The sequence below is a fragment of the Artemia franciscana genome, chromosome 2, assembly GCF_032884065.1.
Source record: "Artemia franciscana chromosome 2, ASM3288406v1, whole genome shotgun sequence".
Classification (NCBI taxonomy): domain Eukaryota; kingdom Metazoa; phylum Arthropoda; class Branchiopoda; order Anostraca; family Artemiidae; genus Artemia; species Artemia franciscana.
In genome coordinates this window covers 41,417,256-41,442,859 of record NC_088864.1, presented here as the reverse complement: position 1 = coordinate 41,442,859, position 25,604 = coordinate 41,417,256, and the positions used below count along the sequence as shown (strand labels likewise).

General features: G+C 34.9%; 1 protein-coding gene across 8 annotated transcripts in view; it reads left to right on the top strand.

The window, feature by feature from the left end:
- Nucleotides 1-25,604, top strand: part of LOC136041689 (F-actin-monooxygenase MICAL2-like) — a 127,643-nt gene that overhangs the window by 51,682 nt on the left and 50,357 nt on the right. For 7 of the 8 annotated variants that reach the window (XM_065726456.1, XM_065726442.1, XM_065726450.1 and 4 more), the window contains exons 4-8: nucleotides 2,686-2,893; nucleotides 6,953-7,165; nucleotides 13,538-13,725; nucleotides 18,561-18,629; nucleotides 20,982-21,242. In XM_065726456.1, coding sequence (XP_065582528.1) covers nucleotides 2,686-2,893; nucleotides 6,953-7,165; nucleotides 13,538-13,725; nucleotides 18,561-18,629; nucleotides 20,982-21,242 — 939 coding nt within the window. Of the gene's footprint in view, nucleotides 1-2,685; nucleotides 2,894-6,952; nucleotides 7,166-13,537; nucleotides 13,726-18,560; nucleotides 18,630-20,981; nucleotides 21,243-25,604 lie in introns of those variants that run through there. The other variant, XM_065726465.1, reaches the window with a different exon arrangement.

The following is a 25,604-nucleotide window of genomic DNA, read 5'->3' as shown; positions in this document are numbered from 1 at the left end:
GGTGTCGAGGTAGAAAAGCCCCTTTCATATACGGAGTAATTTCTGTTCGTTTTAAGTTTTAATGTCGCTCCTTACTTTCATTTAAAAAAACTTGTTTTTTTTATTTAATTTCTGAAAGTTTTTTAATTAATGCATGTCTGATTTTGGCTCTCCGTACATAAATTATTAGAATGAAATTTGCATATTAATTCTTTTTTTGGCTAAATGGCTTTCTCTTAGTTTTGATCAGACGATTTTGAGAAATAAGGGGTGGGGAAGGAGGTCTTGTTGCCCTCCAATTTTTCGGTTACTTAAAAAGGCACCTAGATCTTTTATTCTTAACGAAGGTTTTTATTAGTAAAAAAAATACGTAACTTAAGAATTAACTTACGTAACAAACTTTTATATTCTTATATTTTTGATTATATATATGAGGGGGCTGGTCCCCTCGTTAATACCTCGCTCTTCACACTAAATCTTGTTTTATCCCAATTCTTTAAGAATGACCCCTGAATCAGAAAGGCCGTAGAATAAATAGTTGAAATTATCTAAAAAAATTTTAGCATAAAGAGTGAAGTGTTTATCTCCTCCTAAATACCTCGCTCTTTATGCTAAAGTATTTTTAGAACCCCTCATATGCGTAATAATCTCTGTTCCTTTTTAAGTTTTAATGCTTCTCCTTACTTTCGATTGAAAAAACTTTTTCATATTTATATTTTCATTGTTTTTTTTTTTATAGTAATGCTAGAAAGTCCTGCGCCCTTTTCATTGAATTTCTCTTCCCCCATGAAATATTCCTCCAAGGAAAGATCCTCCCATATAGCCCCCTCCCCTGAACCCCACACCCAAACCAAAAAAATACCCCTGATAACGTCGGTACACTTCCCAGTAACCATTACTGTATGTAAACATTGGTCAAAGTTTGTAACTTTCCGTTAGAATGAGCCCTCTTGCAACACTCTAGGACCACTTGGTCGATACGATGACCCCTGGAAAAAAAAAACAAAAAAACAAATAAACACGCACCCGTGATTTGTCTTCTGGCAAAAAATACGAAATTCCACATTTTTGTAGATTGGACCTTGAAATTTTTTCTATAGGGTTCTCTGATACGCTGAATGCGATGGTGTAATTTTCGTTAAGATCCTATGACTTTTAGGGGGTGTTACCCCCTATTTTCCAAAATAAGGCAAATTTTCTCAGGCTCGTAACTTTTGATGACAAAGACTAAATTTGATGAAACTTATATATTTGAAATCAGCATAAAAATTCGATTCTTTTGATATATCTTTTAGCATCGAAATTCCGTTTTCTAGAGTTTCGTTTACTATTGAGCCGGGTCGCTCCTTACTACAGTTCGTTACCACGAACTGTTTGAAACGAATCTAGAAGATGAACTGAGTCGCTTTGAGAAGGTTTTCATTAGGGGCAGATTTTCAAGTTTTCCATCAGTATTTAGACGGAAAATCTAATTCATGTTAACTGTAATAATTTGGAACTCGGTACGAATGCATGATGAGCATCTTGTATCCAAGAAACAAGAGATGTTGTTGACTTTTTGTCAAGCATAGATCCGTTTAAATATATTTGGCATTAGTCATTTAACTGAATCGCTCTTTTTGCCCAATTAGTTGGACAAGTTCTTGGTATTGGAATGGCTCTGGTTTGTTTTTCTGTGACACGCAACGTAGTAGTTCGACCACTGTATGTCGCCTAGTGGTTTTTGTAGTATACAACAATTATATTTGTGGTATTTATGTTCTGGAAATAAACAAACTTTTCTTCTCTTTCTCTGTTTCTTGGATTATAAGGATAGTTACGAAACCAAATAATTTGGATCTCAAAGTATTATTATGTTAATGGGGGTTCCTCCGAAGGAAGAAGATTCCCTTCTCGCGTCGTATATTGATGAGGTTTTAACTGGGTTAGAAGTTTAAAGAGTTCTTGTGAAATCAATAATAATGTGGTAATAAGGTTTATTTTAAGCCCGCTTGCAAGTATTTGGGCTCGGGTTACGCCCTTGAACGCTACCCAGGATACTTTTACTAGGATAACTTTTTAGTCACTCGGCTGAAACGTCTAATTCTTCCCAAATATCGACACATTATAATTGAGAATATTTCTCCTTTTGTAAGTAGGGTGGTGTTTTACTTATGTAATTGTGCAATTTTATCCTTAGAAAGATTTTTAATATCACTCCCTAAAAAACATCTTATCACTTCAAAGCATCAGTTGACTTGTCTGTTTGATGTAACTGTAGGCCCGTTTAGTAAGTAACTGTCCTCCTTATGCTCCAAGCTTTGGTAACCAAACGTCTCTGACCAAGATAGCCATTCGATTTTGAATCACTTCTTTTAGTTTCATTTCACCTTATTGAAGATTCCATGTTCGTGTATTGGCCAATGTGCATTCGTCAAAGGAGACCATTTAATTTTTTTGCTGCTAAGCAAACTTAAAAAAAAGAACATATAAGAAAAAAACCACAGATAAAAGATAAAAAAATGTCTATCCTACAAAGCAAAATATACAAGAAAAACTAAGTGAAAGGAAAATAATGGGCACAGGCAATGATAAAAATGATGGACTTAACAAAAGTGCTCACAAGAGATAATTACTTCTGTGTTACACTATCACTATTTTACTGTGTACTTTTAATTTATTGCCAAGGCATTAGTCTGTTTATTTAATTTTGTTAATAATTTTTAGGTACTAATCATTGGGGCTGGACCTTGTGGTTTACGAAGTGCAATAGAAGCTCAATTACTGGGTGCCAAAGTCGTTGTGATAGAAAAAAGAAATGATTTCTCTAGGAATAATGTTCTCCATATTTGGCCATTTGTTATTAAGGATCTGATGCACTTAGGAGTTAAAATTTTCTTTGGAAAATTCTGTGTTGGCTCAATAAACCATATCAGTAAGTTAAAATTGGCTGCTACAGTTGGAATGTTAACAGAAGCTAGATGATAATTTGATGCACAGTCCTGAATGGGGCCACGGAGATGTCCTGGGGAGTGGTCCCCTCTTTCCAGGCGTAAAAACAAAATATTCAGATATATGTTTGTAAATGTACAGATGCTTATTTTCCTTGCTTGTATTTATTCCTTTATAATAATCATTGAAACATATATGAACATGCAATGTGGAAATATGAATATGTTGGCTACCGTTATCAAACAAGAGACATGTGCTATTTTTCTACTTATGTAGGAAAGTGGAAAAATAATTAGTCTGATTATTGTTCGATGACATCATTATTAAAACACTTACATAATCTTATTAATCTCTTCAACCATTAGAGGTCAAACACCAATCGATTTTCCCAACCAAGTGTGACTAAGGTTTTTTTTTTCATTTTGGTAGCCGAAATTAGTAAAAAAAATTACATAAAATGAGAAAGAAAGGATGTAAATAAATGCAGTTCATAGGAACTTGCAACAGGAATGGTATAAAACAGATAAAACGCCAAAACAGCATTTTAGCGTGAAAACACAGTTGTATGAACGAGAAGTAGAGCGACTTTTTTAGAGCTTGGATGATTTTAAAGCAGATTCTCTAAGTTCAAATAGAAAGGAATTGCTTTTCAGACTTTAATTTATTGCCTTTCTAGAGTTCTAAGTTCTTGCATCAACAATTTTCATTTTCAAGATAACATTATAAACAACATTAGTACACCTTTCTTATTGGAAAGGAGAGTATGGAGTAGTCGTTATGGTCATACGACATCATACGATGGGGGTTTGGTAGTGGATATTCGTTTAAAAGGCATCACAAAAATGATATTTCTGTGATTTGGAAAATTATAGAGTGATCCATGTACTTTTTTGTTGATGGAACTCAATTCAAGGGCAGCAAGAAAAAATACTTAGAAATAGGTCTTTAAGCCGGTAAAGTTTAGAGAAGAATAAAGTGTCATGAATATTTTGCTTGTTTAAGCAACAAGGCGTCCACAGCACAAATAAACAAAGAAAAGAAAAAAGAAAAAAGGACGAAAAAAAGTTAAAAATAATATGGGAAGTAAAAAAAGATCTTAATCTTCGATTTTTTCCCGCTTTGTCTGTTTTATCATCAATCTTCTTTTTTTTTCTTTTTTTTTGTCAACATTGTATTTTGGTCTTTGTCATTTTTGTAAAACGATTGTTTTTGTTAGTGCAAAATTCCTATATGTTTTTTCTGCGAGCTTCACTATCCTTAGGTCTTGTTTCTCAGTAACATTTTTTATTTACTTTTGGTCACGCCAGGTCTATTCGGCTTTATATCTTTCAAGCTTAAGTTTTGGTATTCAAACAAGAAAAAAAGTAACGAAAATATTTTACTTTCTATTTTAGAGCCAGTTACTGAATTTGTTTAGTTTGGAACTATTAATTTATCCTACTCATTGTGCCTGAACTCTGGAGAAAGGGGATCTCCCTGGAAAAAAGAAAAATGTTGCCCCTCCCCCAGGGTTAAACACTTTGTATCTATCTTTATAGCATGCAGCTACAACGTCGTCACAACAACTTTAACCCAGGTCACAAATACAAAGCAGCGAAAGTGACAATGAATAGTTTAAACTCGAGCCCTCTGGAGGCGTAACAAAAATCTAGCCGCTAATCCTCAATTCAAATTTAGAAGTGATCCAATTGGGTCATTCTGTTTTGTGCTGGAAACAAGAATCTATTCTTTCTTTCGCAGAGGTCTAATTGAACACAGCCCCCAGCACCGTAACTACCATTGCTAAATGTTTTGTTAAGTAAATTTGACCATCCTTGTTAGTAACTAGGCTAATGAAATAGATTTGGCAAGTTTACCCTCCCTCCTGAAAAAGAGACTGGATCATGTGCCCATTTGAAAAGACATTATTATGAGCTTAACTTTTACTTCCCATAAAATCCGGGTTGGATATGTGGTCCTTTTTTTAAGAAATGCTTATGACAGGAACTGAGGGACGGCCCTTGCTTACCCGCCGAGTGTTTGAATCAATTCAATACTCTTAAAAGGCATAATTAGGACATCAACTGCTACTACAAACTAGGCACGCTGAAATATGACAAACTTTATGGTTATTGCTCTGGTGACATGAACATCAGAGCCCGCTTTCTTTCCCACGCAGATTTTGACCTAAAATGGCATAACCTTAGCTTTGATTCCCCGTGGAGTTTTCCCTAGATTAGGTAGCCCTTTTTGGTAAATGTCAGGATGACAAAGGTTTACAGACTCCTCCCACCCAATGTGTTGAATAAGGCACGAGCTCCCAACAGGCAAAACTAGGACACCTACTTTAACAAAAAAACATAAATAGTTTATAGACGCCGTTCTGGTATGTGGTTACTAGAATTTAAGGACCTTCCTCTCTCTCGCTCCTAAAAAGACGCCAGGTGCACTACTTGGCCACTTCCTCTTGCTTCTGAACAATGTTGGGATGAAATTTAAAAGCCCCTTCTACTAGATGTCTTTTATAACAAGATTTTGGAAACCCTTTTAACTCAGCAGTGACTTGAGTAAGGGGCCATGTTAAAACCAAAAGGCAACGGAAAAAAGGCCATATAGTAATTAAAGTTTAAAAAGAACATAAATTAATATGAATGAATAAATGAAACTTAAACGAAATGAAACTAAAACTTTGAAGAAAAAGTGTATTTTTTTTTTAATTAGTGATGTAAAATAATGTCAAGCAGCTGAGAATGACCTGAGGACCGAGGTGAGCCGTGGTTTAGGGTTTGTATTAGCAATATTTGAACTTTATGTCAGGGATGCACAGATGAGGTTTGCTGGAGTTGGCCAGTTCAGTTATTAATATTTTAACTGGGGGCCAAATCTATAGACCGTTTCCTCCTCCCCCCTCCACGAGCCAAAATACGAGGTCTATTCCCCCTTCCCAATACTTGCTGAAAGTTTCAACATGATCCTAATCTATTCTTGAGGTAATGCAGATACGCTATTTTGATATACATCTTTGACAAGCCAGATGCACGAGTGTTTTTCAGTTTACCTGTGCTCCTTCCTCTTAATTCAAACTTGAGTTCCGCTTGGACCATCTAATTCTTCCTGAATGTTTTAGTTCTTTGTCTTAAGATTCAGTCTGCTTTTCTGTTTTCAGGTGACCCGATTAAAGAATATGCGTTAAAAAAAAAAAAAAAAAATCACCAAGATGATAAAAAAGACGCTCAAAAATAGTATACCCCCTTGTCCCCCTATTATCAGGATTTTCGCTAGCATAAGCAATAATGCATAAAGGATAGGTAACATTAGTTTCTCAATGTTCTTTTTTTTTTTTGCTTTTGCGGCTGTGTATTCATATTTATCTACACTCGACGGGAAGTAATGACACAAAAATACGCTGGTCTTCGGAGTACTCATGTTTTTTCGTGGAAGTGTTTATGTCAGGACACTAATAACTTGGATATTTTTCACGGATTTGGAAAAATACTTGAGAAACTTTTATTGTATATATTCCTTTTTACAACTTAAAAAAGAAGTTGTCTCACTGGTCTGGGAGCGGCGAGGGTTATAATAAAATACAAGTCACCATTTTAGCAGATTGTATGACACAATTGACTGTTTTAGCTTTGTGTGTTTTTTTTTTTTTACAACCAACCACAGGGCTGTGAATTGATAGTAACTCAGATAGAAAATATCTGAAATCAGGATATTCACTGGAAAATTTTATTAGTTAGTGCATAAAATTTAAAATATGGATTTAGATTTATATACATTTTTTCCGTTTGATAAATACTAATAGATCAAGACTAAATGCAAATACTTTGGTGCCTGATTGAGTGAAAACCGAGTTTATTTATCTTATACAAATGTCAACGTTTGCTCGTTTGCAAGTTGTCCTTTTTTATATAACTAAATCTATCTAATTTATGAGAATTTTGAAAACTGTAAAAAGCTATTAGATGAAATAAAGTAATAAAACTATTCTTTTAATTTTTATATAGTAGTAATAAAACTATTCAAGTCTTTTCACTTTTGTTCTTGTCAATCTTTCAAGGTATTCGTCAACTTCAATATGTGCTCTTGAAAGTTGCTTTATGTCTGGGTGTTGAAGTCCATAGTGGTGTGTCACTTGAAGGTTTGGTACCCCCCGATGTTGATGATCCAGATGCTGGCTGGAAAGCATGTATTCAACCTGAAGATCACCCTGTCAGCCAGTTCGAATTCGACATGATAATTGGAGCAAATGGAAAAAGAGCTGTATTTGACGGTGAGTCCCATTTGCATTCTCAAAATTTATTGTAAAATGTCTTTATGTAAAGTGGCTATGCTCCATCTTATAAATAGATTATCAGGTCAGAATTGGGTATATATATATATATATATATATATATATATATATATATATATATATATATATATATATATATATATATATATATATATATATATATATATATATATATATATATATATATATATATATATATATATATTTATGAGAAATACACACAATTATTTCAAAACAGGTTAATTAAAAATGCTCAAAAAACTGGATTGACTGCTGTACAGCCCACAGGATACGTTAGTTTTTTAAACGTACTTAAAATGATTACTCTGATTAGCAGTTCTTTATATGTTCATTTTAAAATGTCAAACAACTTAAATGCGCCAATGTTATCAAATATCAATACCTCAAAAGTGCTAGTTTTCAGACAACTGCAAAGAATTTTGGCCTAATTATTACCGATCAGACTTTCACCGCAAAGGGGACAAGGATACTTTTTATCCGAATCTCCACTCTGTATTATTTTAGTTTAACGTCCAAATACAGCCCAGTTATTGTCAAACTAGAATATATATATATATATATATATATATATATATATATATATATATATATATATATATATATATATATATATTCATAAATGGAAATCTTTACGAGGTTCCTCTTAAAGGGGGCAGCCATGATCTCAAAGCTCCAGAGAATTTTTTTTATCCATTAGCATGCTCGAACAAAAGTGTTCCAGTGACAGAGATCGTTGTTTAGTTTCAAGTACGCCAATAAGGCACAAGTATATATTAGAAGAAGAAGAAGAAAATCCGTCTTAAAAAGGAATGGCAGACATATGGAAGGGTACTTTTTTTAAATTGTTAAAGACGTCTGAGAGAATGCTAAGGACATTTGCTATGCTGACATAGCCTGATATAGCATGATAGCAATCAAGAGATGTCAAAATGAAACAATAAGTTATTCAAACTGTAGACATACTAATGGTAAGTTGCTTAAGAATAAGATTAGAAACTTGAAAAATGAATTATCAAAATGTTTAGTCAGTAAATACAGTGATTGAATTTTTATTGACACAATCTAATGAAAGACCAATAATTATAACTCTCTCCGAATAAAAGAAGTGACTAAATCTTTGTCGTTCAAAGGAAAAAGCATAGGCTTTATGGACTTCTTAATATTACGCCTTATGGTTTATGCCAATTTACATTTAGATTGTGGATTTTAGAATTGAAGCTAATTTTTGAAATAAGGCATACATAGAGACAAATTTTAGAGGCATATTTACTTCATGGGAATCGGGGGTAAGGGGACAGGATAGAATAGGGTGGCTGACAAAAAAGGTCTTTTGCTCAAAGACAGTCTAAACGTGCTTCCGTCGTGTCTTATTTAGGTGTGTCAGGTCTTTTAACTTCCAGAAATTTGTTGGGCAAGTGGTTTGAAAATATATTAATCTTTTATGTTTGAGTAAAGGATAAACCTATTCCCTAAAGAGAAAAATTTGTTGTGATGTTGATCATGACTTTTTATAAGCCTGTGGTCTGTCATTTGAAATCAAAAGACATTATGGTCGTAGCATTAGCTGTAACTATTTGTAAAGAGCGAACCAGAGCCCATTATAATAGAAAATTACAATATGTGTTTTGATAAATCTGTTTGGTAAGAGATATTACCTAGATTTGTCTTAGTAGCAAAAGTTTACCGTGAATAGCAATTTCTGGGAATTTGAAAACGAGCTTGAAACCCATCGAAAACAGCGAACTAAAAGGGTATCAATGAAATTTCTATGTTTGGAAGCCTCTAAGTGAAGCTTTTCAGACCCCTCTAGTTTTTGGAGACCCATTTCAAAGCCCGAGACAATCATATTCCAGCCGGTGACTCGCTGACGTCTCTTTGTTTTCTTTTTCCTCGGTGCTAGCGAGGCACTGGAACATCTTGAGCTGTTTCAGGGTTCCTTTGAAAGCTAGTACAAAGGACTCGAGCAAAATGGGAAATTTCTACAAAAAACAAAATTTTTGGCGTTATTTCTGTATTATGTCATCTGGATAACGTCCATATGACGTTATTCTATATGAAGTCATGATATCATGATAGAGTGAGTAATAAGACAATAGCTTCTAAAAAAAATGATGGCTCCCGGTTGCTCTTCACTAAGAACTCAGAAAAAGCCTTCGTTACACACTAAAACAATAATTTTTTTCCATTATTTGTCATGGAAAAACCTATGAAAAATGGACCGTAGCAGAATCAGGGGCCATTCCAAATCAGCGACAATAATCGTCAATTATGACAGCTTCTTATTTCTTTTGTATAGTTTGTGAGTAGATTTTTCACCTAGATATCACAATAAGATGCTATGCGATGCGGTATGAATGTATACATCTCTTAGAATTTGGCAAGTAAAATATAGTTAAGTTATTAAAGTTTTTGGTGTAGATTTATTCCACTGATAGTGCCATATTACAAGTAACTACATTCACCGATATAAGATAGCAATATCAAGTTTAATTGTTTAAAATTGAGTACTCTCTCTGTGCTCCCTCCGTTTTCTTCATTAATTACTTCATAGAGTTATTCGTCTGCCACCTGTACCTGCGTAACACATGTGCAACTCCACAATTGATTAGGAATTTCCAATAATGGCCAAAAATTTCTTAAGTCTGTAGTCCGTCAAAAATGCTTTAACCTATCATTAAGAATTTGTTTCTAGAAACTAGCATCGCATCAATCTTCTTGCAAAAGTGATATGTTGGAAATAGACAAAGTAAAGTAAATGCTTATTACGTATAATCAGATTATTTCTTTTCTAAAACGTGCGGAAGATCCAAATGTCCCGAAAACTAGAGTAAGAGCTAAAACTCCGAAACCCATTTGTGGTTGGATCCTGAACTAAAAGCCTGAACCAAAAATAAAGTTAAGTTTTGGATCCGGATTTGGGTTTGTTGTGGTAGGCATGAAAGAGGCGTGATTTTTATATGAAGTAGAGGGCAAAACTAAATTATAAGAAACTAGCTGTTGGGGTGGCGCTTCGCGCCACCCCAACACCTAGTTGGTGGGGGCGCTTCGCGCCCCCCCCCAAGCCCCCCCGCGCGCGTAAGTCGTTACGCGCCATAATAGTTACGCGCCATTGTAGTTGTGTCCCTATGTCCCACCTGTGAATATAGATATATATATATATATATATATATATATATATATATATATATATATATGGTTTTAACTACGTAAAACTTGCGAATATACAACATTCTTTGCTGTCCCATTGTCTTTGCATATAAATAGATTGTCAGGTTTACCGACTCTTGAACATGCAACATATAATGGTCCATGGGAAAACAATCTGTATTCAGATCTATACCTCATGATTCTAATGATTGCCCTTGAGCTTTGTTGATGGTGATTGCTAATCGACCATTCCCTGTCCCGGTGTGGTCGTCATTTGTATCCCGGTGTACCGGTCTGTATATACATTCGTTTTTTAGTTTTGTTTTTCTCCTTTATTTTTTTCCTTTTTTTTTCTTTTTTAGTTTATTTAGATTTTTAGATTTTTTAGTTTTTTATTAGTTTTTAGTTTTTTTTTCTTTTTAGTTTTTTTGTAGTTTTTACCTTCTTTTTAGTTTTGTTAATTTTTTTTTTTACTTATGTCCTGGTCGTCATTTATACTCCCTGTGTCCCGGTGCTTTGTTGATTGCTAATCGAACATTCCTTTTGTCCTGGTCGCTTTCTCTTTGAGTGTCGTCATTTATTTTTTTCTTTTTTAGTTCTTTTAGTTTTTACCTTTTTTAGTTTTTTTTTAGTTTTTTAGATGAAATTTTTTTTTAGTTTTTTCCTTTTTTTCTTTTTAGTTTTTTATTGGTTTTTACCTTTATGTTAGCTTATTTTTCAGTTTTTTCCTTTTTTTTTAGTTTTTTTTTATTTTTTTTTAGTTTTTTACCTTTTTTTATTTTTTTTAGTTTTTTTAGTTTTTTTAGTTTTTTAGCTTTTTTACTTTTTTTATTAGTTTTTAGTTTTTTTGTAGTTTTTGCCTTTTTTTAGTTTTTTCAGTTTTTTTTTTTAGTTTTTTATTGGTTTTTACCTTTATTTTAGCTTATTTTTCAGTTTTTTCCTTTTTTTTTTAGTTTTTTTTAGTTTTTAGTTTTTTTAGTTTTTTACCTTTTTTTAGTTTTTTTAGTTTTTTTTAGTTTTTTAGCTTTTTTATTTTTTTTATTAGTTTTTAGTTTTTTTTGTAGTTTTTGCCTTTTTTTTGTTTTTTTAGTTTTTTAGCTTTTTTATTAGTTTTTAGTTTTTTTTGTAGTTTTTGCCTTTTTTTAGTTTTTTTAGTTTTTTAGCTTTTTTATTTTTTTTATTAGTTTTTAGTTTTTTTTTGTAGTTTTTGCCTTTTTTTAGTTTTTTCAGTTTTGACGTCACCTGATCCAGTTTTTTCAGGTGACGTCACCTGATCCACGATCCACAGATCCACAGACAACTTATTTTTATATATATAGATAGTTTTTTTTTTTTACTTATGTCCTGGTCGTCATTTATACTCCCTGTGTCCCGGTGCTTTGTTGATTGCTAATCGAACATTCCTTTTGTCCTGGTCGCTTTCTCTTTGAGTTTCGTCATTTATTTTTTTCTTTTTTAGTTCTTTTAGTTTTTACCTTTTTTAGTTTTTTTTAGTTTTTTAGATGAAATTTTTTTTTAGTTTTTTCCTTTTTTTCTTTTTAGTTTTTTATTGGTTTTTACCTTTATTTTAGCTTATTTTTCAGTTTTTTCCTTTTTTTTAGTTTTTTTTTATTTTTTATTTTTTTTAGTTTTACACCTTTTTTTAGTTTTTTTAGTTTTTTTAGTTTTTTAGCTTTTTTACTTTTTTTATTAGTTTTTAGTTTTTTTTTGTAGTTTTTGCCTTTTTTTAGTTTTTTCAGTTTTTTTTAGTTTTTTATTGGTTTTTACCTTTATTTTAGCTTATTTTTCAGTTTTTTCCTTTTTTTTAGTTTTTTTTAGTTTTTAGTTTTTTTAGTTTTTTACCTTTTTTTAGTTTTTTTAGTTTTTTTAGTTTTTTAGCTTTTTTATTTTTTTTATTAGTTTTTAGTTTTTTTTGTAGTTTTTGCCTTTTTTTAGTTTTATTTTAGTTTTTTAGCTTTTTTATTAGTTTTTAGTTTTTTTGTAGTTTTTGCCTTTTTTTAGTTTTTTTAGTTTTTTAGCTTTTTTATTTTTTTTTATTAGTTTTTAGTTTTTTTTGTAGTTTTTGCCTTTTTTTAGTTTTTTCAGTTTTGACGTCACCTGATCCAGTTTTTTCAGGTGACGTCACCTGATCCACACATCCACAGACAGACAACTTATTTTTATATATATAGATAGATACTTTAGAGCTATTGTGTGCAGGAGCCTTAATTGTCTGAGTTTGCGTAAAGACTGGACAGAGATCATGAGCCCGGAGAAGGTTGAAAAAGTTACGGATTCTCCAATTTCAGCTGCTGCACGGCAAAACTCATAATACCACTTGTCCCTAAACATACATGAGATCCATAAAACAAATGCACTAATGGCCACAAAGCATCGCATATTTGAAAGCCAGCTATTAGGGGGAAGATCTCTTTTGCGGATGGGATGTAGCTAAAGCTGCAAGAAAGTGCTTTAGACTCATAGTTTCAAACTTTCTGTGAGATGTTGTGAGTTTCTGTGAGTTTCACAGAAACTCAACTCAAACTCAAACTTTCTGTGAGTTTCAAACTTTCGCGCTTTAGATGAATTGATTCAATATTCAGAATGTTACGGATTCAGCTCAGATCTCCCTTCATGATGAAAAATATACACATATACGGATGAATATACGACGAAGCATGCAGTATGAATATTGAGTCAGTGAAAGCTCCTCTCTTATTGCAGGAACGATATTTTATTTTGAAAATTACAACGTATATTGAAAAGTAAATAAACTAAATGATCTTTTGAAGCATTGTTATGAAAATATAAACCTTAATATAAAGGACGGGGAATGAGAGATTGCTAGCAACCCTCCCCCTTCCCATATTTTGAGCAACTCAGGCTATGGTATTCAAAAACAAACAGAAGTTTAAAAAATTAGATAAAAGTAAATCCCCACCAAAGAACAATTACTGCATACCAAAGTTACTAGGATGGATGGAAAATGATGGTACTTGCTGACTTTTAAATATGTATAAATTAAAAAATGAGATTTCTTGGAGTTTTTGAAACTCTACCTTTCGATACAGTAAAAACGGAAGGTCATAATAAATTAACAGAATGTATCAGAATTTTCTATGGTCCCTGCCCCCGATATTCTGCTTATATATTATGCCAATAAGAGTTCTACTACACGTATTATTTTATCATAAATGTTTTTAGGCTTTAAAAGGAAGGAATTCAGAGGGAAATTAGCGATTGCCATAACTGCTAATTTTGTTAACAACAGATCTGAACAGGAGGCTTGTGTCGAAGAAATATCCGGTGTTGCCTTCATCTTCAACCAAAAGTTCTTTAATGATATGTGTGAACAAACTGGTATTGACTTGGAAAACATTGTTTACTACAAGGTATCCTTTTGAATTTTTCTAGTATGTGGTCAGTTGGGGTTATGTGTAACTTTTTTTCGTTCTAAGGTTCTTTGAGCACCGATTTCTGGTTCTCGATAGTGAAAAATATTTAAACATGGATTGAAGAAGGTGCTTTAGAAAAAGTTATTGAGATTTTGAGGGAGGAGAGTTTGGAAGTCACTGCCTCAAAAAGCACTTAATAAGAATTTTTTCATCAGAATAGAAATTCTGACCAAGATTACGACCTTGGAAACAATGAAATACCACAAAGGTCGACGGGAAAGGTTTATTTTTACCCTTGACCATTTAAACTATACCATCTTTGGTTAAATATCAAAATATGATGTCTAGAATCTTCCAGACCCAATGGGCTAACGTTTAAAAGATACAAATGTTCTTCAATTGTCAACACTTCTTGTGCAGATAGGCTAAGCTCTTTCAAAGACTGCATAGGAACTAATCCAGACAAATCTCTCCCCGGGAAGATTTGCAGGACCTTATATTCAGAGGTCGAATACCCCCTGGACAAATAAGTAGTCAAACATTGTCTTCACAGGACCACTTGATTAAAATCGTCTCGTCACCTGTTTCCCATCTGGTTGAAAAAAACGTATGACGGTCACATCGGCGCCAGCCGGCGGCTCCAAAGGAAGTGTTGCCCTAACTTCTTCTTGCCGTCGCTGTTTATCTTGCTTTGACTGTTGTCTTTGCCTTGCTTCCATTTCCGCCTTCCTTTTTTCTTCTTTTTCAAATTTCAGCTTCTCTTTAAGCTCGTGCTTTCTGGTTTCTTCTTTTGTCCTATCTGCGAGCAATGAGGCATTATACGTTTCTTCTTGTTCCCGCTTAATATTTTTTTCTGTCTTCCTGAGCTCGTTCTTTGTCAACATCTGCAGCATGTTGCCAATTAAATTGTTAATGAAAATGTATCAGCTTTGTCATCATTTCCTCCAACCTTATATTCCCTTGTATCATATTGATATTGTCAAATGTTGACCTAATTTTATTAGCCACTATTAGCAGGGGCTATCGTCCTACATCTACTATTTTTATCACATGTGCCAATAAACTGTCAAAATATTCAGCAAACCATGTCGATTGACCTTTGCCTATTTGATTCATGGGTTATGTCCCAGCAACAGATCTTGATGTTGGAGCTTAAATAGCTAACATCCGCTTCATAGCATAAAACTTTAGAACAAAATACATGGGCCAATGTATACTTGTCGCTCTGCACATAGACTATTAAAGGACTGTGTTTTTTTTTGTCGACACTAGTAGCGATTCTTTCAAAGTCTCCTCTAAGGATCCTTGGTAGAATATAAGATGAGATCTCCATATCTTGCAGAAAATTTTTTAGAAAATAAAACTGCAGTTGGTAGACTATCAACTGCGTCTGGAGGCAAAATACGTTGATGAGCAGGATCTGTCTCTAACTTCATAAGTTTCTTCATAGGCTAGTTGAAAAGATTTTTTCTTCGAGTAAAGCTCTTTGAGAGATGTTAACTCTTCTTCGGGTACTGCCTTCTTCTTCAGTAAGCCATCCTCTAGTTCTTGTTCCTGGTTCCTTTTCCTTTTTCTACAGGCTCTGGCGGCTTTTCTGTTTCGCTCTTTCAGATATTTTAAAGACTTGACACCATTATTTTTCACATAAATTTTTTTCTTTGTATTCATTGTTCATTTCTTTAAAACCCTGATTAAACATTTGCGTTGATAGGATCGTAAAAATACTAGCATCCATTTGGAATGGCCTAGGTGAAATTTCCACTACATTTGAATCCTGACAAGTTTCTAAAGCAAAGCTGAGGCCACGGATTGGTATTGACATTACCAAGGAAGCCCTTTTGCTATTTTGATGTGAATCACTATTGCTTTGATCATTAATAGAACCTAACATTCCTGCTGTCCCTGTATTTTCTCGGCTTTGTAGTTGAATATCTATTTCATTTTTGAACTGAAACATATGATGTTACCAATATTATCCTCAGTTTGGGACCAACAGGGAAACTGGGCAACTGCATTACAGTTGTGAAGACTTTTTAAAAGAGAAGGAACACAAATTTCGATAGCGACGCTGCAGGCAAAGTGTCTTGAGTATTTGGGTGTAGACCAGTGTTGCGTTTTTCTTCGGCGGAAATATCCACTTCATCTGCCCCTGCATTGGTCTGACTTTTTCGTGTAATATCTGTATGATTACTTAAACACTGAATTGGATCCATTACAATCTCAAATTTCAAAACATCCTGCACTTCTTGGTCTACAAATTCCGTCGCTTCTCTCATTAGCAGCTAATCAGTGTTAAAGGCAGAGTATCATAACTCGGATCAATATCACTGACTATCTCATCTTTACTGTTGATATTCATACTTGTTTTATTGGATGCCAATAAGTATATCAAACGCTTCTTAAAACGAATTAAAGTATACTTACCTTTCTTCTGCTTTATATACTTTTTTAGTTCCCCCCCCCCCCTACTTCAAAACTTTTTGTGGTATTTGATGACGTGGCTTTAGATTAATATCCTCGCATATTTAGCTTTGGCTTGGATGATGCTGCTTGAGGTCATATCAGAATTGTCTGATATGACGCAGGAATATATTCTTTCAGAATACATTGCAAGAAACAAAATGGTTTGACATGAAGTTCTTGAGAAGTATGGTAGTGGAAAGCTAATATAGGAAAATATAACCTCCATTTCTTACTTTTCGTTTTAAAAAGGATTTTTTTTTTATCAAACTGTTTTATTCGAACTCAATTTTTTTTAGATGCGATGCCTCAACAAAGACGAGGTTATTGACAATTTTTCTGAGTTAGAAAAGAGATAATCTACCTATAATTTGTTGAACGAACATGATAAGCTTGATGGTAATGTAATATCAAGAGAGGGGGGGGGGATCTGTTTCTTACAAAGTTCTGCAGTAAAGCCCCACTTGTTATCTGTAAGTTAGACCTTATGCTGCAATTTTAAACATAATTGTATTAATATAATTCAAAAGCTACGTAGTTGTAAATTTAAAAGAAATAAAAAAAGACCACTGCACAGATAAAATCGACCAAAAAAATCTCTTTTTTGTCTGCATAAACTGTGCAAAAAGAAAAACGTCTTTTGCCAAATCCGGCGGTTGCAACTTCCGTAAGGGGTCGTGTTTTCCCTGAAGCGCTTGTCAAATTCACCAGTTAATCAATAATTGGAACAATAGAGAAAGCTAATTTTGTCCCTCAGATAGTCATCACGACTGTCAGTTCTCCTTTTTTCGACGGAAGCGGGGACTAAATAATGCATAAGGCTTTTATAATGTCGGTCGTACCTTGCTCGCTGAGAAGCGTTTTTCTTCGGCTGGTATTCCCATAGAAGATGTTACTGCGTTTCTTTCGCTGACACACACCATCCATAATTTGCCTGTTTGGTGTTCCTAAAAGATTTTTTAGTTGCTTGGATGAGCCGAAAAGCTTTCAAATAGTCAATCTTTGGATTCTTTGACTCAGATGAAGCTGAAGGGATCTGGCAAAGCAGTTTTGGCATAGCAGTACAATGCAGAAAAGACATAATAAAAACTTGATTCCTTAAACCCTTGTCCTCAGCTGCAACTCTCAGAATTGATTCGCTGCTAATAGAAGCACATCAAGAACCCAAGTGAATTGTTTTATTTGTAGTTTTATCATGCAAAACGATTTATACCAGTAGCCCTATCTAGTTCCTACCAGCCTCTAACCCGAAAGCCTCCAGCCGAATTGCTTATAGACACCTAATGTTGTGTAGAATTCTGACGCGTAGAATCATACAAATTATATGATGTGAGAGCCGAAGTGGGTTTATACCCCTCTAATAACACGACCCTTGCTTTATCCACTAGCTTATTAGTGTTAGACTTTTCGTACTTTGTTGTGACCAGAATCTTGCTAGGATTTTCAATGTGTATGACTGGAGGCAAAAAGCATTGCCTTGACCATCCAACCCTCTCCTCCTCTGTGTCACTTTTTTTTGAGGAAAATGACCAAGTATGACTTTTTTTTAGTGGAATCACGCAAGAATTTTTAATCTATATTACTGCAGACTTAAAGTGGGCCCATAGCACATCAGGTTTTCCGCCCCCCTTCCATTGCCAACCTTTTAGCAGAAAGGTAAGGATGTGCACCTGGTTTGAGCTGTAATAACATCAGGATTTTCGTCTGGTAAAATAGGAGAACCCAGCTAGGTCAGGGAGAACGTCCAATACCCTACCAACATTTTAGCTCAACACAATATCCTCAAAGTAAGACAAGGGCGGGTTAGGCTTGGATGCGATCGGTAAAGGCAAATATCTTAAAATATCTGAAAAATGGAAAAAATCGACGTAAAAGTGCATCTTTTCTGATTTAAAGGCATTTTTCTTGCCCTGCCTTCCCTTTGATTTTATTAGATGTTCTTATGTTAGCTATGTTTTCTAGGGGGAGGGCAGTGTTTAAATTGTATCTCCTTTGTAATGGTTGGAAAATGTCTGTGAATTCCTTTTTTTTCAGATGGCTGAAAGGATTAGGGGAAGGCAGAATATTTTTGTTTTGTTTTGGTGAATGTGTTTCCTCCCTCGGCCCTCTTCCAGAAATATGACATCCTCTGAAAAAGTACAGGTGCATGTGCTGATGCCAAACATTTATTTTATTATTGAAAGGTTTCAGTAATGTTTTTGTTTCTTGACATTGAGGGCGAACTCAAATATTATCGATATTATCAGTTGGACTACCCTCTAGGTTATATTCAGCGTAGTGAGCATTTTACCTTGTGATTTGTCGAATTTTAGCATAACTATATTTTTTTTGAATTTATTTAACTGTTAGATAATTTTATGGTTTGATTTCAGGATGATACTCATTATTTTGTGATGACGGCCAAGAAACATAGCTTACTTTGGAGAAATGTACTGCACAACGTAAGTTATATTTGTTGACCTTCTTCTGTTTCAGTTTTATACTTCATTGTTTACCTTCGTCGTAAATGAGTTAAAACTGCTAATACCAATTTCAGGTTTTTAAATAACGGATTCGTATAAGTTAAAATAAAATATATTGTAATTGCAAGTAATAAATAGCTTAAAAGCATTAGTACTTACTACTTACCTACAAATAGAATAATTGTTTAATTGTTCTCTAAAGAATTTAATTGTATAATAGTTGAACGAAGGTATTTGTATAATGAAAAAAACTTTGTTTTCTTAAAGAGTTAAAGAGGCTGTGTCCCAAAGTCGAACCTTAAAACGTACAGGAATTAGGAGAGGCAGTTGGGGGGCTGCCGCCCCCCAAACCCCCCGCTTTTAAAGACTCTTTTGTACAGGTTTTTTGTTGTGGGGGGGGACTTCATTGTTACTAATTACTAGTTTCGGCGCAATGGTTCTCCTGTCCTCTTGTGTTTAACATTTTTCGAAGTTATTCCATTATTCATTAATTTAAATTTTTTGTTAATTAAAAGAGGGCCTTTCCGAAGCCAAGAGCGGGGGGGGGGTTAGGGGGGCGGCTAGGGGGGCGGCAGCCCTCCACAACAAAAACCTGTACAAAAGAGTCTTTAAAAGCGGGGGGTTTGGGGGGCGGCAGCGCCCCAACTGCCTCTCCTAATTCCTGTACGTTTTAAGGTTCGACTTTGGGACGCAGCCTCTTTAACTCTTTAAGAAAACGAAGTTTTTTTCATATTATTTATGTACGTTTTTCTACAATCCATGGTGGATGTAATTTAATAATTCCTGTACTCCTCGTACAGGAATTAGGAGAGGAAGTTGGGGGGCTGCCGCCCCCCAACCCCCCCGCTTTTAAATCATTGTATAAAATAGAAAAAAATAGATAGAATGACCGAAATGTTTCTTTTTTTCTGGAATGGAGCTGGATTTTTATGATGCTTGGAGTCATTCTCGCCGTGCCGAGCTGATTATTTTGATGTACTTGAATGTTGATATTCGTAACTTTCAAGAATTTCAAAAATTAACATGGGCTCTTATGGGGAAATGGGTTTTTCTAAGCTAGAAAATCGGGGGGTTAAGATTTCCCAAAGAAACTTTCCAGGAAAATTACTCGGAGAATTCCGCGTCGAATGAGTCTTCGTACACCCTTCGTACATTCCTGTACGTTTTAAGGTTCGACTTTGGGACGCAGCCTCTTTAACTCTTTAAGAAAACGAAGTTTTTTTCATATTTTATGAAAAAAAAACCGCCCGATAGGGGACTTGATCCCTTGACCCGAGGATTAAAAGTCCCACGCTCTACCGACTGAGCTAACCACCTGCATGTGTGTAAATATAATTTTTAAATAACTTTTAAAAATTTCAAATTAACATGGGCTCTTATGGAGAAATGGGTTAATTAAGTGGCGAATGCGTGGTTTCTGGAAAACAGGGAAGGAGTTATCGGATCGAGCTGAAATTTTGCGGATAAGCTCCTGGGCCGTAGGGGGCCTTAACTTGTGAATTTCACCCCGATCGGACAACGTTAAAGGGGGGGGGGGTTGGGGGGTAGAAACTTTCGGGGGGTTAAGATTTTCCTACGAAACTTTCAAGGAAAATTACTCGGAGAATTCCGCATCGAATGAGTCTTCGTACACCCAGATCCGATGTCGGCTGTGACCTGTAGGCGTGGCAGAAAAAAAAGAATATGAAAATTATGGGCCCTAGGGGACCTTAACTTGTGAATTTCAGCCCAATCGGACAACGTTAAAGGGGGGCTGGGGTTGGTGGGTCGAAACTTTCGGCCAGATTTTCCCCATGAAGGAAAAGTAGGAGGGGGATGAAATTTGGCAGGTTTCTTAGTTGGAGCTCGGGCTACGAAATGCATCCCTCCCCATGCCTCTGCGACTACTGGAACCGAAGATCGCTTAACATTATCGTGGTTCGCCTCTTTATAGAGGCACGAGTGTGCCTCCTTGATGACTGCCTAATAATTAAAATGAATTGGTATAATATGCATAATATAGACATAATAAGCATAATATAGGCATAATAAGCATAATAATCAAACGTAGCTTCCCAAAAGGTAACCAAAAGATCACTCTGTAACTATGACAACGTAACTAATGTTGAAGAAGTTTGTTTTAAGCAAGTTTTGAAGTGTAAGTGATTGTGTTCCTCCATAACTTTAGCAATGACTGTAGTAGGATCTGCTTTATGAAGACTATTGATGAGCTTTGATCTGCGTGTTCAGATTGGATGTCTCAGTAGGTATTTTGCAAAACGGAAGAAGGTTTTTTTCCCTCCAAAAATGTTTGGTAATTGACTAGATCCTTGGTATGATTCTTTTTTATAGGACTATCCGGATACGCAGACCCTTTTGGCCCCTGAGAACATAAACCGTGAAGCTCTTTACGAGTATGCTCTCGAAGCTGCAATGTTTGCGACCAATTATCAACTACCTGAAGACATAGCGTTTGCATATAATCATCACGGTGAGCCAGATGTTGCCATGTTTGATTTTACCTCTATGTTTGCCTCGGAAAATGCTTGTCGTATTGTCGAAAGAAATGGTAAACAGTTACTGATGGCGCTTGTTGGTGATGGTTTACTTGAGGTAAGAAATGACAACTATTCTTAATTTAAAATCCACTATGAAGACTGTATTTCTGAAGACTGTAACTTCTCGCTTGGAAAATAACGTAACTAAATAAAAAATAAAAAAGCAAGAACAAAAAAAGTCGGTTTTTATTAGATGGTACTGGTCATCTAATGGTAGATATTCCTTATACCACGGAGAATAAATACATTTGAGGATAGGGTATTATAGAGGATTTTTGTTACATATCAACAACATAGACAAGAACTTGTGTCAAAATGGAATTTTCATTCACGAGTACTTGTAGATTTATTAGATAAATTTAAAGGTTGTAGCTTATTTGTGATATATGGAATATGGTATCTTAGTAGAAATCCTGCTCTTTCAGATATTCTTTAAGGGAGGCTACTATATGCAGTAGACTGGAGTAGGTAAACTGAAAAGATTAGAATCAGAAAAATAACTTGCCAAAGACTAGATATCAAACATTGAAACAAAGAATTGACATTTTTTTTTGGAAGATTTCTAAAAGTCAATCTTTTAATTGTTTCAGGTTTAGCATGTTCAAAGATAAAGATGGAGTTTTGTTAGTTAATTTTAAATTTAACTTCAAAGATAAAGTTAAAGTCAAATTTTCAAATCGATGGAGGAAATCTTGTTACCTTATGAATTCTTTGTGCTTTGCGCAGTATTATTTGGAGTAGTTTAAATGGATTTAAACATGCTTAGGTAGGCGAAAACATTTAAGAAAGGACTCAATTAAAGTATAAAAATTTAAGAATGGAAAAAGCCAGAACATGTTTTAATCTATGAAGACAACCGAAGTTTTGCAGAAGCTTTAAACGCAGATACTCTGTGTATTTTCAGAGCACGACTGATTATAAATAATAATACTTGACAAATAAACCCAATGATTTTGCTCTTGTTATATTTTTATTAGAAATGGTTGCTTTTTTCTGTTGATTTTGTGATCTACCCGACATCGTAAGTTTAGTTTGGGATAATTTGCAGTAAGCTGATTTCAAACAAAACCATTCGTATGAATGATTCACATCTTCAGGAAGATTTGAAAACAGTGGCGAAGGAGTTGTCCATAATCTTAATATCACCTGCAAAAATAACGGCTGAACCATTCTCATAATATCAGCACTTTAAATGTCATTACTGAATATCAGGAATAATAAGGGCCCTGATGTAAGCCTTCGAAAAACCCTATAGTTTCAAGAAGGCCATAACTAGAAAGATGCTGATCATGGTTGGAGACGTACCTACAACCTTGTAAAGAACAAACCACGGCCCATAGTAACTGAAAATTAAAAACCCGTTTAAAAAAAAACAACTGGGTAGTTAGAATAAATTTCCATTTGTAACTGATTCAGCCATGGTAGCTAGTATCTAGACTAGTTTTAATAGTAAAGAGTTATCTTAAAAATTTATCTCAACGTATATTTTATCAGTTTACAAATACGAGTCAATAATTCTTTCTGATAACGGCATTATGCATTTATTTAGAGAAAACTGAGTCTTTTAGTAATAATAATTATGATAATTTATTTTACTCTCTTTACAAACATAAAAAATGCATCGAGGAGTAAATAAAGGAAAAGAGAAAATACACAAGCACAAAATAGAAGATAAGAAGTAAGGAAACCGGTAATTGAATTAACCAAATATTCAAACAAAACTACAACTAGGAAATTAGAAAGTAAAAAATACCCCTGCTGAATACCTATTCAAACACATATACCTATTTAATAACTATGTTAACTCGGATACAATTAAAAAGAAAATCAACTATACGCTCTCTGCACTTTTGGAATCTTAATTAGAGTTCATTCATTTTCATCCTAATATCAGAAACCCTGTATTTTTTAGCGGAACAAGTATACCTGAACCAAAGATGAAAGCCAAGAAAAAATTTATATGTCTAAATATCTAAAGGATTGTCTGCAGATGATAAGTCTTTTAAAATTTTTAAATATACATTTAATTCCAATCTGAAGTATCTGAAAATTGTCAGCTGGTTAAGAAAGCCAACAACAGTGTTCGGACTCGCCTATAAATTCCAATAAATTCCTATATTTTAATGCACTCCTATAAATGCCTATATATGCCTATATGCCTATGCCTATAAATGCCTACCAGGACCTGTCGGTCCTGTTTTGCTACTTAAGGCACTTCCAGGTAAGCTAGGACGATTAAATTTGGCAGGCGTATAAAGGAACTGGACCAGATTAAATTAAAAATAGTCGGTTTGCCGATTTGACCATCTGGGGGGGGAGTTTGGGGCCCGTTAATTCAGAAAAAATAGAAAAATGAAGTATTTTTAACTCACGAACGGTTGATCAGATCTTAATGAAATTTGATGTTTGGAAGGATATCGTGTCTCAGAGCTGTTATTTTAAATACCGACTGAATCTGGTGACATTGGGGGAGTTTGGAGGGGGAAACCTAAAATCTTGGAAAACACTTAGAGTGGAGGGGTTGGGCTGAAACTTTGTGGGAAAAATAAGCACAAGTCCTAGATACATGATTGACATAACCAGAACGGATCTGCTCTGTTTGGGGCTATTTGGGGGGGGGGGGGGGGTTGATTCTGAAAAATTAGAAAAAATGAGGTATTTTTAACTTACGAACGGGTGATTGGATCTCAATGAAATTTGATATCATGGAAAACGCTTAGATTGGAGGGATTGGGCTGAAACTTGGTGGGAAAAATAAGCACAAGTCCTCGATACATGATTGACATAATCAGAACGGATCCGCTCTGTTTGGGGCTGTTTGGGGGGGGGGGGTTGATTCTGAAAAATTAGAAAAAAGGAGGTATTTTTAACTTACGAACAGGTGATCGGATCTCAATGAAATCTGATATTTAGAAGGATATCGGGTCTCAAATCTCTTATTTTAAATCCCAACCGGATCTGGTGACATTGGGGGGAATTTGGAGGGAGACCTAAAATCATGGAAAACGCTTAGATTGGAGGGATCGGGATGAAACTTGGTAATTTATGGGACCAGGCATCCCACACCATCTACCACAAATCTGATCCCGAGGACTTCCGAATCCTATATTTGGCCTATATTTGGGCCCGGGAAATCCTATAAAAATAGGACAGAGCTTATAATTTGAAACGAACCGACCTGTCTTAACCCTGCAACAACGAAAGCTGACATCGAGTTTTTTGTGAGTTTTGTAAATATCTCCACTGTGTTTACTGGAGTGTTTCAACGACAAGAGCTGTTGATTCATGTGCTAAATTTTGAGTTGTGTCGCTTATACACAGTTCTTCTCGGACAGATTGTATGTACCGATGTTGTCAACCATCATCATCTTGCCGTGGGGTTTGAAAGCGGAGATAGTGCTGCAGAATTATATCTAGAGCAATCTTTTTGTAATGAGTTGATCCTGGCAGCTCTTGCTTTTTCGAAAGCGACTCAGAAAAATAGGAAATTTTTTTTCTCTAGGAGCTGGGAAGCACGTCAAAGCTGCTGTACAGTATTTGTTGACAAAATGATCTGTGAAGAGCGATTTTTCCCGAAGCCTTCGCTGCTTCAACCTTCCCAAGTCTGATTCCCAGCCGATGGGTTGCAGTGATGTTCTCCACGTCGCAAAAAAAAAACTTCGGTTTGAGACGAACATATAGAAACTCCAGGGAAAATAGTTATTATTTTAGTCGGACCCAGTATCACCACCCACAAACACTACACGAATCGATAGCTTTTGGCAAAAAATCTTAAAATTGAAGACACCAGGCGGTGATGTGAAATGTCAGGCCTTGAGTCGAAAAGTAAGAACAGCTCTTTCGCTCTGCCATGGAAGCTCAGACGCGGAGCGAGGATTTTCTCGTTCAGCAAGCCCGTACAGAGGAGCGGACCCTAAACGCTAAAGCTTTTGTTGCTGATGCTCTGTGCAAGTATTAGAACAGACGGAGCTTATGCCGATCACAAAGAAGCCGCTGTGTTTGGCCAGATCAGCTATGAACTCTACCTTATTGGAAGAAAACAAGATGAATTGGGAAAAGGAAAGCTTGAAGCTGAATTGACAATGCAAAACCTGGTGCAGAGGAAGCAGAAAATAGCGGAACTAGATTCAGACATTTTAGGAACAAAAGAGATGGCTAAACAGAAGAAAGAAATCGGTGATACTATGCTGAAAGAAGCAGGAGAATATCTGAAGAAAGCAGTAGAAGAGAAGGACTTTTTGAAAATTGGTTTGGCTCATAGCATGCTGGAAGCAGTTCTAAAAGCTCGTTACTAAGAAAGGGAAAGGGCAAATGATGCCTAAATTGTGGAATTACGTGTTTTCAAGAGGAATTCTGAACTGATCGATCGCCTTTCAATAAAGCCTAAGAGGTAATGATGCTAAATATGTTAAGTGTA